The sequence below is a fragment of the Xiphias gladius genome, chromosome 9, assembly GCF_016859285.1.
Source record: "Xiphias gladius isolate SHS-SW01 ecotype Sanya breed wild chromosome 9, ASM1685928v1, whole genome shotgun sequence".
Taxonomy (NCBI): domain Eukaryota; kingdom Metazoa; phylum Chordata; class Actinopteri; order Istiophoriformes; family Xiphiidae; genus Xiphias; species Xiphias gladius.
The window spans coordinates 9099036-9115801 of NC_053408.1; the positions used below are offsets into that span (position 1 = coordinate 9099036).

A 16766-nucleotide genomic window follows, 5' to 3' on the forward strand; every position below is an offset into this window, starting at 1 on the left:
AACCATTTGCTTTACAAACCTATCATTTGATGCCCATCTTGCTGTGCTTTTGCAAACAGGAGGTTATATTCTTCTGTGTAAGAGAGGAGCCGGTGGTTTTCCTGCACAAGGAAGATGACTTTGTGCCGTACACCCCCAGGAGGAAGGAAAACCTACACGAGAACCTCCATGGCTTGGAAAAGGAGGTACTGGTGGAGAGCCTGGAGCTCACCATCAGGAAGGAGGTGACGAACATACACTTACTCAGCATCTACATGTGACAAAGTTTTGTTTGGTACAATACAGTTCGTAGCAGTTTTTAAACACTCCCCCCTTCTTCCTTCCTCCACAGCTCCACGACTTTGCCAAGCTCAATGAAAACATCTTCTACGTCTACAATGACATTGAGTACTTTAAAGACGAGCCACAGAAGATCTCTATCACGTGTGAGGAGGACATCCATGTGACTGAAGAGGTCTATAAGAGGCCAATGTTCACCATGACGGCCTACAGGTTGTTTACATTGTCCCTTTATTAGCCCTTACCTCCTCGGCTCTCTTGTCAGTTTAGACAGAGCAGCGTGTGGCTGGATGCTGCAGAATATGCAGGGCAGGTTATAAATAGTGGTGCTTGTTTGTGCAAGGGCTGGTTGCCCTGCTTTTTGGAAGAAAGGGGTGTGCAAAAACTAAAGATTGCAGCATCCTGTTTGCAATCAGATCAGCAGAATCAGCTTCATTGACATGTCATGGGCTGCTCAGGACATTTCCAGGGCCAGAGAATATATTATTTACCGAGAAGAGCCATGAAGCCTCATCTCTGACGCTTTTGAAGTTTTACAGTCAAAAATGAAAGCAGCAAAATGTTTTGTTATAGTTTGAAAGTGCAGGTAGTGTTTTTTTGTTTTTTGTTTTTTTGTTTCCTTTTTTTTAAAGGAAGATTAATGACCTCATGATTCTGATCTCTCCCATTATCCCTTGTGGATTGTTGGAAGAGCTGAAGTTTCTATCTGAGACTCCTGAAAGAAGTAGACACACAACATGAGGGAGCCCAGCTCATGAGTCTCACTTTAGGTCAAACGTTTATGTGCAGTATGTTGTGAACTAAGTAAGAACATTATTGACACAACACACGTGCAGGTTCCACCCCCCATGTAACAATCTTTTGTATTGCAGGTACTACAGGTTACCATTACCAATGGAGGGAGCACCATTGGAAGAAGATTTTGACCTATTTGTTAACATACTCAGGGTAAGCACATGTAAAAATGTCAATAATGTTACAAGTGCACCAATTAAATAGCCCTTTTTTGGTTGTGCTTTGCTTAATGGTGTTGTGTTTTGATTTGCGATTAAGGTTATTAATGACTGGAATATTGGAGTGCGTCTGGACTTTCTCACTGAGGCAGAGCGAGGGTCATAGTAGCTTTTCTTAATCCACATGTAGCCTTTTGAAACTGTCTTGTCTGTGCTATATATCACTATTAAGTGCGATAGTTATCTTAAAAAATGGCAGAAACCTGCAGCTTGTACTCACTTTATGTCCGTTCTTTTGTCATCCGCTCTGTCTGGTTTCCGTCCTGCCCTTCACTCACACAGGATGTTCTTTTTGTCTTGTTTTGCCCTTTTTTGGACTGACTTGCAGAAGCCAGTCCAGTTCCCTGTGGTTGGAAAGTGGCTCCTGTTGTTTTTTTTGTTTGTTTGTTTGTTTGTTTGTTTGTTTTTTTTAAGGATCGGAGCTTTACTGAGTCCTGCCATACTCTTTCATTCACGCTTGCACACTTTCCTTCTATATTTCTCCTTTATGACATTGTCCTCCTAGAGTCTTCCTTGTTGAAAGATCCCTAATATCCAATTTCTGTTTTTTAAACAGACTTTAAAACCATAGTTTCCTCCTCTGAGATATTTCCAAAATTTTAAAATTATGACCCAGTAAAAACTGATTTGAAGGCTCTAAACTAGACTAAACTAAACTCTGCTAAATTTAGCTGAAGTGCTTCTCAGTGACTATATTTTACTGTGCTAAAATGTAAGATATAAGATTTAGCCTCTTTTGAACTGCATTTCACTAAAACCACGCTCACTGGGGAGCATTTTCATCTTTTGTACTGCTGTTATGATAGTAACATGCCATTCCCACCATAAAGATATAAGGTGCTTTACAGTGGAACTGAGCACTACTGAGAGTTTCTGCTTTACATGTGCTCTGCTTTCCAGGAGAGCCCCAGCTTGTCTCTGGGCCATGATGCGTCCCGGCCGTTGCCTGCGCTGCTCTTCAGCTGCCAGGTGGGCGTTGGCCGCACCAACCTAGCCATGATCCTGGGCACACTGGTCATGAATCGCCTGAGGGGTGATTCACAACCGCCATCTCAGTAAGAACTCAGCATCAAAGGCATCTGGAAAACAAGGATAATGATGAAGCTTTGAAACTGGTTTCATTCAGCAGGTTTTTTTGGATATCAGGTAAGATTGGAGCTGACCGTGCTTGCTTTGTTTTGCAGAGTTGAGGAGCCAGCAGCTTCAGAGCCCAAACCACTTTTCAAGGTCATCCAGTCTCTTATCAACAAGCTGCCTAATGGACAGCAGGTCATGGAGGAGGTAAAGCAGATTACTTACACTCTCATAACATCTGGTGTAAGACAGAAAAAAGTGAATAGATAATTGGTAGGTTTTTAAACAACAATCCTTAAAGTAATACATTTTTGAGCTTTCAATGAGGGAGAAGGAATAAATGTAATTTTAAGGATTTTTTTAATGAGATAATTGATTTTTGTTTGTTTGTTATTTATTAATTTTTATTATTATTCAAAACAAAGTATTTTTATATGTCTTCAACATTTCTGGAGGGGATCTTTATCTTATATTATTTAAATCAAGGTCTTAGAAGGTCAAATTGGTTTTATATTTCATCTTGACTGTGACACTCCAACATTTTGAAGCTGATAATGTCTTGTTTTTATCTGATAGGTTGACCAGGCTATTGCCCTGTGTTCAGAAATGCACAACATAAAAGAAGCAATATATGAGAACAAGAGTAAGCTGGAAGGGATTGGAGAAGATTATCAGATTCAGGTTAGTACGATGTGTGGGCAGCAACCTGCAATTTCCTTTCAAAGGCAGCACCTTGTGGTAAATTTGGCTCTTGATTTCCAGTGTCTTCTGCTGCTCAATTTTTCTTCTGCTAAATAAAATAAGGGCATAAAAAGTCCTTATCGATTTGGGCCCTCAAGTTGATGGGCCCAAGTAAGGGAGTTGAATTTTTAGCATCATGTCCTCTTGTCTGTCAGGAAATCAGTGGGATGTTAAATGCAGGGTTAGTTGAGGTGCTTCACTAGAGAAATAAAGAAATACCTTACAGAATTATGAGCTGCTACTTTGAACAGGTATTGAGGCTTTTGTTTGTTTCTTAGGGAAGCAGTACCAAAGACTACTTTCTCAACAGAACCATGCAGAGCTTGGAGCGCTACTTCTACTTGATTGTATTTAATGCGTACCTGCATGAACAGGTAAAGTTTTTCTCCAGTGTAAGTTTCTTTACTGATGCAAATGAATACTCATCAGAGGTAGATTGCAAGCCATGAAAATAATCTGAGTTGTAACTGTGTTGTTGCATCCTGCAGTATCCTCTTGCCTTTGTGTCCAACTTCAGCCAGTGGATGTGCTGCCACGCGTGGCTGTACAGGTTGCTGGCCTGCATGGACCTATCGGAGCTCTCAGCTCCGGCCGAGCTGGTCACCAGGGGAACCCGTGTCCTGGTGAGGCAATCAGACACAGAGGACTGATTCTGTGGTCCCTAGACTTTTGATTCTATGTGTGTCTGCCATGTGAAACCAAAACCATGTCGTGCAGGACACAGCTATATTCTCATTGTTTATGCATACAAATGCTACTGCTTTTTTTTTTTTTTCTTTTTAATACTGATATGCTCGCCACATGATGTCCATGTTTTTTTTTTTTTTAAAAGATATCTTTAATCTGCCATCATCTGCTCACACAACCATGTAATCATCTCTATCTTCATATGCCTCGTATATTATGTATGTAATGTGTGTCTTCACAGGTTGCTGATGACTACTTGGCCCCTGACGTGCTCAGCACACTGAAGGAGATGAAGGCGGTCAACTTCAGACGAGTGCCCAAGATGCCTGTTTATGGAGTGGCTCAGCCAACATCAGAGGTGCAGTAGATTCCCTCACACTATCATGAGATTAATTCTTATTCACTCTCTGACAATATTTAATCACATAAATCTTAAACATAATCTTGAGGGATTGAAAAGGGGATTAAAGATTTACACTGATAGTTTATTTTATGGACTAGCACTTCCATCAAGAGAGGATGTATTTATAATACTTATCTCCATAAGTAGTAATTTTTGGGGCTTATTAAAGATTCGAGGCATACAAATCAAGTACATACACAAGTAAGAGAATATTTAATATAATTTGTAAAAGACAGATTTTGCGCATCCCCATCATCGCAGAAAATGTTATTTCCAGTTTTGTAATCATCACAAAAATGCATCCCTGCAGTCATAATTATTCAGGAGAGTACAGATTGACTCAGAGGAAAGACTTGTGATGATTTTGTGGACACTGACACGCCCGCCTCAGGATGCTTGAGCCGGACTTCCAGTTACTTGCTGTCTAATTGTAAACTTGCTGTGTGCAGGCTATCGGAGCAGTCTTGGCCCATCTGACGGATGAGAAGAGGAAGCACAGCCACGTGTTGTGGGTAAACCTGCAGGAGGAGCTGGTGTTGGAAGGAAATGGTCAGATTTTTACACCGAGGGAGCCGTCATGCCTGGACCAGCACATTCCTATCCCATCATCTGACCCTCAGCTAATAGAGGTAGAGTGAAAATTATGCTTTTTAGATGCTTTTCAGGGCTGATATAATCAGATTAATGATCAAGAGCGCCTACGACAGTCACTAGTTTTACCATTTCAAGCTTTTGAGTTGCTTCAAACAGTTGAAGTAAAAGGGCTCTTGTCCCCTCCTGGCCTATAGAAACTCGAGACGTCTCTGAAGGAGGTGATCCTGCGAGCTCAGAAGTGGCTGGAGGTGACACTGGAGCAGGAGAAACAAATGAAGATGTTTAAAAGCTGCCTCACGGTCCAGGAGATCTTCAACCAGCACAAAAGCTCCCACCAGGGCCTTGTCTACAAACGCATCCCTCTGCCGGACTGCAGCGCGCCCAGGGAGGAGGTAATGATGTGTGGGGGTGCATAAACATGCATATACTCACAAACGTGAAGGCATGAGGTACAGAAATAGCTCGTAGCTTCCTTTGGTAGCTGTTTGTAATGCAAAGAGGAGACGATACATGAGCCTTGTGCTCCCTCTGGTGGTTAAGATTATTACTGAGCTTTTCACCTCACAATAATAAACAAATCTAATAACTGTTACACTTTTTCTCATCCACTCAAATTTCTTCATTATTGTTCATGACTTTATAATGTAAAATTAGAGCGGTTAATGAGGTTTAAAGCAATCTGATGTAGCATTAATTTAATATTTTAATTTATTTTATGTAACATATCTGCTCATATAAAATCGGTGTCAAGTAGGATTCTGCATAAAAAAATGAAAGTCAAGAATGTGATCAAATATGTTGTCATATGTTTAATTGATGCCCTTATGAAAAAAATAAATGTAGGTCAAATAAAGAGCTATTGTGGTAGAGTTTTGTGTGTGTGTTTTTTTTTTTTTTTGTACATGAACTGTGTGTGTGTGTTTGTGTTCTTGTTCTCAGGATTTTGATAAGCTGCTGGAGGCCATGAAGAGTGCCTTGGCTGAGGACTCCCACTCAGCCTTTGTTTTTAACTGCTCCAACGGCAAAAGCAGGACCACGACCGCCATGGTTGTCGCTGTTCTGACTCTCTGGCACTTTAACGTAAGACACTCCCTTGAATTTTCTGCATGTTCATTAGGCCAGCGCCCTTGTATTTTAACACCATTTTACCTAAAAATGATCAAATGTGGCTATGAGGTTTTCATCATCCAAAATAACATACAAACTGCTGTCTTCCACTTACAGGGTTTTCCAGAGTTTGCAGATGACGAGATTGTAAGTGTTCCTGATGCCAAGTACACAAAGGGAGAATTTGAGGTATGCACACTTGAGTCAACCAAACCGTTGCCTTCTACAGCTTGGAGTGATGTGATAAAAATCTACTCTGTCCATTTTTTAAATTCCATATTAAATGGAATGAACATTATTTTTAGTAAACTCTAGAAGTGCAAACTACTGATCTCAGAAAAATAAGAAAACAAGTTCAGCTAACAACGGTTTATATACATATTGACAAAGAATTAGAGCTGCAATGATTAGTCAATTAATCAGTCAGTCAACAGAAAATTAATCAGCAACCATTTTAACGGTTGGATCATCATTTTAATCATTTTTTAAGCAAGCATTTGATAAATTTGATGCTTTTCTTTGTCATACCTGATACTAAACTAAATATCTTTGGATTTTGGGTACTGATGGTCTGAAAAAAAAGACATTCGAAGACGACACCTTGGATTGTGGGAAATTATATGGGGCATTTTTTTCTTATTTTCTGACAATTATAATAATAATAAAACAATTAATTGATAACAAAATCATTGTTAGTTGCAGCCCTTTTAGAGTTACTGATTTGGATTTCTTTTTCAGTTCCATCTGCTTTTCCAGTTTCATGGTCAGTTCCCATCACAGCTTTTAGCAACTGTTTTCAAATGAGTGCTAGTACTGAGACATGATCCGTGGCTGCACCTCTAAAGTAAAATAAACTGTGTGTAATCAAAGTGGATTCTAATCTTCATCATGATTGTTTTTTTCTAAAATGAAAATGAAAACCATGACTCAAAAATAAACACAAAAAGTCTGCACCATGTCACTTCAGTCAAACTAGAATAAAATAAAAGGTTTTGGGAAATATATATGCTTGATGCTAATAACATATCATGATGAGCAAATAATCATGCCAACACTTATTAATTATGTTTTATCAACTCTGTAAAAGATAACAGTAACATGTTTTCGTGTCACTAAAGGGAAAATAAATTCACAATTTCAAATTCAAAAAATAAATGTACACATCTCGCAAAATTGTCTCGCATCTCTACAGCCTCTTGCAGCATAACAAGCTGCACTGCTGTCTGCCAGCCTGTAGTTTTATTTTGGCGACTCCTTTACCGTTGAGTTTATATTGCTATCGTGTTTTTGCATTGCACTTTCCAAAGGTCACTTGACAGTCAAAATAACACACACTTGAACCTTTTAAACCCTTTTCCTGTCTCTGATGATGAAGCTTGAAGTTCCGTAGGTGGCACTTATTTCTTTCTTTGTTCCACTGCAATGTGTGTGTTGTTGAGTCAATGAAGGCAATAGAGGGCAGCAAAACCCTTAAATTGTACTATTTCACACACCATCACTTTAATACAAGAGATGTTTTGAGGGGGTTTTCTCAACATTTGTGTGTTTGCTTGTGACAGGGCAGCTATTATAAAGTGCATTGTTGATGTCTACTGCATTCAGATTTATGGAACCTCTTTGATGAATCCCACCACCAGTTCCTCCAAACGAACAATGCATGCAATACAACTCTATATGAAAGGGGTAATGTACAGCCCTTGTTAATCTTCTAACCTCGAACTCTGCACCTGTGAGTGAAAGCTTTGCCCGAACAAAGCCAAAAGCCAAAGCTTTTCTCCCCTTCTCTGAATCGTGGCTGTGAATTAGAGCCTCTGGGTGTTTTTCTTGATTCAGAGTTGTGACAGTGAATCAGTGGTTGCACTGTAAACAGTGACAAACAGAGAGAGGCCGCACTCCGCAGGCACACAATACTGCATGCCAGTCACAGCAGTGCGGCCACCGGAGTTTCTGGGATACACAGAGCGGTTGCCAGGGAAACCCTGTCTGCCTCCAGTTTAGCCTTTGACGGGAGTGTGGTGTTGCCATCCCCATTGCCTTATCTGTAAAAAAGGTTTCGCTATGGCTGTGAGGTCCGAACCATTACGTCAGGGAGGAGCTGGTGTGGTGCTAAATAATCCTCTCCTAGTGTGATATAGAAACTCCTGGTGTGATATAATGATGTGTGTGATGTGTGATAAGTAATCCTCTGATAATCAGTGCCCAAGTGTATGAGGCATCTTGAGGAAGTATGCCCTTAGTAGTTATGTTAAAGCAGCTCTAATTGATATTTTTATAATAACCATGTGACATAGTGAATGAAGTCACTTGAGAATGATTGCCCATATTTGCAGCTCTCCTTGGCTTTATGGAGCTTTAGTGAGTTTAAGCTCACTGTTTAGCTGCCACTTTACTGTTTTGGTTCACTCTGGCCGTGTAATCTCTCAGTGTCATTTTTTTGACCGCAGCAGGCAGCTGTTTTCTGTGCAAAAGCTCTAAAAAGCCACTGTACACTACCCACTCATCACCCAACAGCAGACGGACAATGTTAGCGTCTAGCTTGCCAACGTAGTGGAGCATTTAGCAGCTAAAGAGACAGATATTTCCCTTATGATTTTGGTAGGGACCAATAACAGAGCTAAAAGAAGAGTGAATATTGGACGTACATTCAACAGGTGGCCACAAACACAATGCCAAACCAATGCTAGTGTTTCTCCGTAACCACTGGATGCGTAAATAAGAAACTGTTATGTAATAAGTTGACCACATCAACTTAAAAGGGGATGATACTGTATGTCAGCATTGTACTCACAAGTTTTTTCTGCTGCCCCCGTGTGTCCAAAAAAGGATTTGATTAACTTGAAGCCTTATTAAAGCCTTAAAAAAATTGCTTTTTAATCACTGTGCATATCTGAAACTCTAGGAAATTGGTTACATTTTGTTTTGCACGACTGACAAGTCCTCAGATGCCCAATCAGTAATTTTTAAACATATCGACCTAAGGTGGACACAAACACTAAAATGTGGAGATTAAGTCTTAGGTAGGAAATTGTCTTTTTGTAAATTTTTGTAAAAATTCAGTACAGGCCTATTTCATCTCAGCAAATGATATTAATTGTGTAAAGAAAAAAATGGCTTTAATAACATAGATTTAATTGTTTTGTAAAGTCAGTCTGTGTTTTACAAGGCTTGTCATGGACTGCAACGGTCAGCAGGATACATAGTACGTAAGACAAAAAAGTACCTTAAGAGAAATGTGTAGAAGTTTTATGTAAACTGGCACAGATTGTGTGTGTGTGTGTGTGTGTGTGTGTGTGTGTGTGTGTGTGTGTGTGTGTTTTGCCCCCCCCCCCCCCAAGCGCAATGATCAGGCTGCATGCTGACGCTGCTTATCTGACACAAACCCTGAATGAGAAAATAGGGTTTTGCCTGGAGGCCTGTTCTGTTCCTTTATCCTGCTCCTTGGCTTTCATCCCTAACAGCCGCCTGTTTCTTCTTATTATTATCTGTGTTATCATTAGTATCTGAAGTGAACCATCTGCAGAGGGGCCACCAACAAGGTTTAGTGATCGAGGTTGCAACTATTTTCCACACAGTGTTGTGGTTTTGTATCATACAAGCATGCTGAGGGAAACATTGCCCATCTCAGCCAGGTCAACACTGTAAATGAACATGCTGACACATACTCGCACCAATACTTCAGTTAGGTCAGGACTGACAGGCAGTACTGTTATTATCAGGTCAGCTGAGTGTTGCACAAAGAACCATTATCAACAGGCTTCACAAGATGGATAGTTCGCCTGGTTGTTTTAATCAGGACTCATAGTATTTGTATGAATATTGTTTCATTCTAATGGTAAGACAGCATACGTTTTGGCATTGTGTGATGATGCCAGATGCCGCTGTTGCTCTAAGCCAAGGCAACATTATCTACATAGCACATTACATACACAAACATCATTCACAGCACTTTACGTAATCCATTAAAAACACTGAATAAAACATAAAGTGAAAGACATAAAAACACAAATTCCAGGCAAGGCAGTTTTATTTTCATCACATGCAAACTCAACTACGTCATATTGTATCTAAAGCATTACTGACACAACTATCTCACCTCAAGGAAGATTGTGTGATACAACCGAAAGCCCTTGAACAACTAAATTTACCTGAGATTGTCTTGTTTCCAAGATCAAGAATAAACTTTCAGTTTCAACTTTTAAGTCAGCATTTACAGGAGATATTGGAACATCTACTATATTGTGACAAGTGGGCAAAGCGCCATCTGCTGAAGATGGAGAACAGCTGCTCCAGCAGAAAAGTTGCTAAATTGACCTTTTGGTGACACTGTTTTGTCAAGCATTTTAAAAGAAGACAGAAGAAAACAGAGAAATTGAAATTTTGAAAAAAAATAAAATAATAATAATTAATTAAAAACATATATATATAGACACACACCAGAGTAAGAGGTGCATGTTCAATGTTTTGGTGTTGTCACAACTTTGGAAACATTTCTTGAAACTTTTGGCTGAAAACATAATGAGTGTCTGTCTGTTGTTCCCAACATCCAGGTTGTGATGCAGCTGGTTCGTCTGCTCCCCGATGGTCACAGGATGAAGAGGGAGGTGGACATGGCTCTGGACTCTGTCAGCGAGACCATGACCCCCATGCACTACCATCTGAGAGAGATCATCATCAGCACATACAGACAGGTACACCACGGGTCCCTGTAGTATTCATTCATTACCCAGTCCCTAAGATACAGGACATTCACTTTACTTGAAGTAGATTTTAAACAGGTGAAAATTCACAATGTGACAGCACTGAAAACAAAAAAAAAAGAAGGATGTAGGTTAGATGTCGGTTTAGTGGACGTGTTAGGATTACAGTTAGAGTTTGAGAGCCCTCTGAAGAATTTAAATGCAAACTCGCAGTCCAGAGGAGTGTTCTAAACTTGTGTTGAATATAAATATTGGAAATTAAGGATAAACAGTTGTGTTCAAAAGCATCATCATGCATCCCCCCGAACTTCCTGTCTGATTTGTTGAGTTTTGATAACCCTCCCAACATATTTGTCTCTCAAGAGGTAGATAAAGTCAGAAAAATAACAAATACTTCTTACTTACGAATCTCTCTTCTTCATGCTGGGACACAATCAGCATGTTGCTGTGGATTCATGTGCAGTTTCACATGGGCCCCATAGATGGCGTCAAGAACTTGTATTAATGTCTTTTACAGCCACAGCTGACATGAATGAGAGGGATCCACTGCTGTGTAGGCAGAAGCTGTGTGGAAAAACGATTTTGGTGCAACATGCGTTATCTCTAAAACTCAATGGAATTCCTTTGGGTTTAAATGGGAAAGAGTGAGAGGAAAAAGGGCAGGAAAAGACATGATTACTTGTGGGATTTCGTGGTTCGACCTCTCAAAGCTTTATTATTTTGTGCTGTTCATGGTCCAAGCAGTATTAAATAGCATCTCATATCAGTGTCAGCTGCTTTGTTTGCTACATGCATTGAATGTCTTTTTAATGGCAAGTCCACTGATTAGCTGAACTTGTTAGATTCCCTTCATTAAATATGCGTTAAGGAGGAAGAGCAGGTAAGGAGAAACAAGGAAGAGGAGTATTTTAATCTTTGCAACATGAAAGAAAAGGATGAAAGGCAGCTGCATCTCCGTCTGGGAAAGCTGTGCCTGGTAGTTTGGAGATTGTGTTTAATTAGCAAGGCATTAAGAGAACAAAAGAAGTTTGTATTGGTGTTTCAAAGACCTATCTGGACAAGGTCTCTCCTGATGCTGTGGCCTCTACAGGACCACGGCTCTGTTTTAGCCATTTGTAATGCAGACTGTAATCATTGTGCCTCTGTGCACCGTCAGCTGTTCTCAGCGTGCTGGAGGCACCCGGTCCTGTCTCCACCGTATCAATGGGCCTCATTGTCCCATGAACTCTGTCTTTCCCCTATATTCTCCCTCCGTCTGTCACTTTCTGGTGCCAGGCTCAGGGAAAAGACTCACTATCCGATCCCTTTCAAATCAATTAGCTGTTTTTTACAATAATTTCATTTTCAGTTTTAAGCATATATTTTATACACAAATATTTTACACATTTTGTATTTAAAATATTGTGAAGTAAAATGCACTGACCTCACCCCTGTCCCTGAGTTAGAAAATATAATTTTGGTTACAAGTTAGTTGTTGTTTTCGTATCAGTCATAGTTACACTGAACCTTTTGGAGTTTTGAACACTTTCACGCTATTCTATTGATCGACAGAAGACTGCAAGCTAGCACACATGGATGTAAACACTGCACAGAATTTAAAAAGGCATCTTTGAAAATGTTTAATCACGGGAAAAAATAGCCTTTAACATGCTTGTTAGACCTCAAGGATGCACACAGTGTATTTTGGCGAGAAATGCTGAAAGTAAACATAACTGTAGTTTGTTTATCAGAAAACTCTACACTGCTGCTGAGATCTGTGAAACACGGGGACATAACAAAAAAAGATGTCTGACAGGGCAAGAAACATGAGTGGACAGACAATCGTATACATTTTAAACAAACTCCCAAGCTAGCGAAACTTAGTTTGAAGAGAAAATGAAGGTGAGCAATAAAATTATTACCCAAACTGTCTGTCGTAACCATCCATTCCAAGTTAACAGACGTTTTTGGGTTTTTTTGCTGTTCATTTTTGACTATTTATTAATCTTGACTCCAGTACTTGACCTAATAGTTGTGCTTGCCCAAAGTTTTCCTTATTTGCCACATCAGACTTCTGTGTTTTAGTGATTCTGATTTTAGCATTGTTGCTGTGTTTCCAGATTTCCACAATTACGTGGTTATAATACAGTGTTATCATAACCAATAGACTTGATGGCCAGAATTACAGAAATAGGACCCAGATTGTAATAAACCAGAATAATCTGTTAAACCTGCTATAGCGGACCTGAGGTTGGCACTGTGTTCTCCTTCCAGCCTTTCCCCTCCTGCCTGAACCAGAGGGCCAGGTGATAAACAGTGCCAGATGTTGCTAGAACCTGGCAGGCAGCAGCGGACGAGAGAGGTGGGAGAAAAGTGGGGGAAGAAGAGGGGAAAAATTTCACCCCCACTCTCTCTCTCTTCTCGTAGCCCCCCCCCCCTCCAAAGCACCCTCCTCCCTTTTGACAGTGGTTGGAAAATGTGTCTTTGATAGAGAAAAAATATATTTACACTGGGACCCGAACCGTCCGCCAGCTCTCAGAGGGGCCTGGGAAGGGGGGTGTGTGGGGGAGTTGGGATGGGTGGGGTTTTGGTGGGGGGCATGGGAGGGGTTCTTCTTGAAGGGCCTGTAAATCCCTGCTAGTGACCAGGCATGACCCCACGTTGCAGATGAATCTTCCAACATCAGGGCCAACGCAGCAGAGAGCCTACTTCCTCTCCACCACCACCTCCTCCTCCCACCTCCTCTTTTTGCTGTGCAGAAATCAGCAGCAGGGGCCTTTCTTTCCGTCGTCAAGCCCGTTTGAGGTAGAAAAATCGCCTCAAGCAATCTGCGTGCACCAGAGTTTACTTTGACGTTGTTCTCTCTCTTTGTGGCGCTTTGTGTGTTTACAGGTGTGTCGTATTTCTGATGACACACAGCCTGAATTTATTGGATATTAAGAAATGATTTGGAGGTGAGCAGGAAATCTGATAATGCAAAATATCAAAACATTTCTTTCACCACCATGTTAACAATCACTTAATTTCAATCTCTTCACCCTGTGATTGTTTGTTTTCCCAGCCCTTTTTATCATCTGCCTACATCATTCTAACTTCTTATCAGAATATCCAGTGGTGGTGAGAAAACTGAAACTCATGCAGCGAGAGTGAATGAGTGTCAAATCATGCTGTGTTTGCGCGTGTGTGTCCAAAGAAAGGCCCTCATGGTTTGGACGGGGCAGTGGAAAAATATTTTTAGAAAGGGGAGAATGCTATGAGCAGGTTTTTCTTGAGGAAACGTAGTGGACGTCTATAGGAAAGAAGAAGGGGGAGGAACTTGGGCTAAATGCTCAAAGTCTGCAGAGGTTGAGGGGACCACCATGGCACTGAGAGCCCAATTATTTTTACCAAGAAAGAAGAACAAGGGATTACATAGAAAGAAAATCAGAATGAGGGGAAAAAAGTGGCAAGGTGGAAAAGTAAGAGGCTCTCACACTGTAAAGTTAACGAACCATATTGTCCACTTTGGAACTAGTATTTTGCAGCTTTGCACTTTAATCTGAGTTACTTCTAATACTCCTTTGGCTCACCAGTGGGCCAATTGCAAGGTGGAGATTGTAACGGCCCAAGGAAATACGGGTAGCAAAATGAGCCCACCTGAACCAGAAAAGTATGAGTTGACCCCTGAAGAGAGGCTCTTATATAGATCCAGCACAGAATGGGAGGTAGGAAAGTGGAAGAAACAGAGGTTGTTGTTTTTTATTCATAATTTCCAGCAACTCACATGTCAACACCAATAGCTGTACTTCTTGCTGCTGTCTGCAAAAAATCTCATCTGAGCAGGTGCAACCAGCGGAGCTATTTGGACACGGGTAATATCGTCACTCTGTGCACAGTGAGTCTGGAGAGTAGGGACTAATGATAGTTGTGTGTGTGTTTGTGTGCGCGTGTGGCAGCCCACATAGAGGTAAATAAAGCATCTCTGGGGACTTTCCAGAGGGGTTTGGTGAGCCAGGGGGTTACACGCAGCTGCTACGAGCCAGTTGCTGTTCAGGAGCCCATTTATTTTAAGGGAGTTTCCACAGCTGTAAACTACTTCAAATGATACTCCAATACATCTAGTGAGTGTTTAAAGTGCCCACTGATTTTCTAATATGACATGATCCGTTTTCGGGCCGCTGTATTCAACTTTATCGTTGATGCTGGCCTCATATATTTGTCATTATGTGCCTTGTTTAGAGTCTGTAAAGGGCAGGTTTAGTTGTATCTCTGCAGCAGATACCATAGACAAGAGGAAGAAAAAACTACATACGACCAGATTCTTGTTACTCTCTGACAGCACAAAGTTAACTCAATGAATATTTAATATTTCTTTCCAGGTTTCCTTTTTTCTATCAGCAGGCCAAACAAACCCCTGTTAAATTATGATTTGGGGTATTTATAACCAGGTGTTTGTTTGAGCAAAATGCCCCGTCAGGTGATTTCGGTGATTAGCACGTCTTCAACCAAAGACGAGGAACTGATCAGCGAAATCACCTGGTGCACTGCTTCGTCAGAACAAATACTCTGTTTTCAAAGCAAATGATTAAAAACCCGCGAATTATAATCATTTCACAGTGCTTATTATTCTAACTTTTGCTACCCCCATGGCTGTGTTCAAAGTTTAATTGCTAAAACAATTTGTATTGTACAGTCCCACTTGACCATTTTACTGCTCCGTTTTTTGATGCCCAGAACCAGCATGTTCTCCAGCAGCTGAGCTGAAGTGATTTTTAAAATTTTATTTTCAACACAATAACACTCTGCAATTAGAACTTGTAAACATTTGGTTTCTGACCTTCCATTTAGTCATAACCTGAAACCTTTTTATATCAGCCATAAGTAAAACATAATGTTTATTATTAGTATACCATCTGTAAGTATACTACTTACTAGTCTAATTGGTGCACCTACCTAAAATGCAGTTTAATACATTTACATGTAAATTGTATGGACAAAATATTACAAACACATCAAGCTCTAATGCAATACAATTATAAACCTTACCTAGTTGTAATGTACAATATATGGGATATACAAAATCTGATTCTAAATGTTTGGTTTCATTTGAGTAATTTTCTAATTTTTAAGCTGCATTGGGTGATTTTCATTTGCCTAGTTTCACACCCACATCCAGCTGGGTTCCTTGGCCTCATTTTAGTCCTGCTTTGGTCCAAAAAAAACCCCTAAGAGAAAATATGCATCTCTTTGTATGGTCAGTTGTTTTATTTTTCTCACTGGCCACCTGTTTACTGCAGCTGCCATTTCACACTGGGCAGGTAATGTTGTGTAGCGTTGTGGGAACTATATGAGATCTGGGAGCAGCTGCCCATGGTATTTATGTGAACCAGCACTGTTTCTGTTTTTTGTCAGTCCAGATAACAAAATCAATGAGCTGAAAGCGGCTGAATAGTGCCAATAGCTGCAGGGAGTCATTTGATTACAGGGATTCATTTAATTCAATTATTATCAAAAGTCTGGCCTGCTGACATTGTTAACGTGAATGAGCCAGTTAGCCACTTCGTTGTTGTTGTTGTCGTAGCAACCTAAACATAAACGTGTTCAGATGAGCCTCTCAATGAAAAATTGCATAGGGAATAAAATGCATTGTTTTTCAGTTTAATATAGTAAGTGGTTTTGCAGCTACAGCTTTAATTTGTCTCATATGAAAAGTATCTTATGGTGGCTCATGCTAGCTCATGTTAGCAAGCTTATGATGGATATTGCTGTATATTGGACATTGCAGATTTAGTTTGCTGACTTATTGACTTATCTACCCGCGCTTCTGTTATGCTAGGTTTTTACCACTTACTGTTATGGCCTAATTGACACTTGTGGTTCTGGTCGTTGTTAAAATAAGAGAATTTTATTGTTGGATCATTCTCATTGATGCATTATTTGTAAAACCTGAATCTACAACAATTAAACTATATGACTACTAAGTACATGTGGTTAGGTAAAATGTACATGTTCTTATGAAATATAGTGTTGTAAAAGTATAAAAGTGTGAAAAATTAATTAAAAAAAATGCAGCATAGATCAAAAATCTTAAGCTACTGTATATAGTAGTTCTTCTTAGTTAGAATACTATAGCCTTGTATGATTGCATTCTTCATTCATTAGAACTTTAACAGGCTAATCTGTTTCATTTTGCCGTTGTGATCCTACAGCCAC

The 16766-nt window shown here is 40.1% G+C and overlaps 1 protein-coding gene across 5 annotated transcripts in view; it reads left to right on the forward strand.

Moving 5' to 3' along the window:
- The window catches only part of pald1a (phosphatase domain containing paladin 1a), a 58173-nt gene that overhangs the window by 14111 nt on the left and 27296 nt on the right, over positions 1-16766 (forward strand). For all 5 annotated transcript variants that reach the window (XM_040135625.1, XM_040135627.1, XM_040135623.1 and 2 more), the window contains 14 exons: positions 60-224; positions 332-492; positions 1152-1227; positions 2193-2347; positions 2477-2573; positions 2943-3047; positions 3386-3481; positions 3596-3730; positions 4036-4152; positions 4647-4826; positions 4986-5183; positions 5731-5871; positions 6016-6087; positions 10446-10586. In XM_040135625.1, coding sequence (XP_039991559.1) covers positions 60-224; positions 332-492; positions 1152-1227; positions 2193-2347; positions 2477-2573; positions 2943-3047; positions 3386-3481; positions 3596-3730; positions 4036-4152; positions 4647-4826; positions 4986-5183; positions 5731-5871; positions 6016-6087; positions 10446-10586 — 1839 coding nt within the window. The remainder of the gene's footprint in view (positions 1-59; positions 225-331; positions 493-1151; positions 1228-2192; positions 2348-2476; positions 2574-2942; positions 3048-3385; positions 3482-3595; positions 3731-4035; positions 4153-4646; positions 4827-4985; positions 5184-5730; positions 5872-6015; positions 6088-10445; positions 10587-16766) is intronic.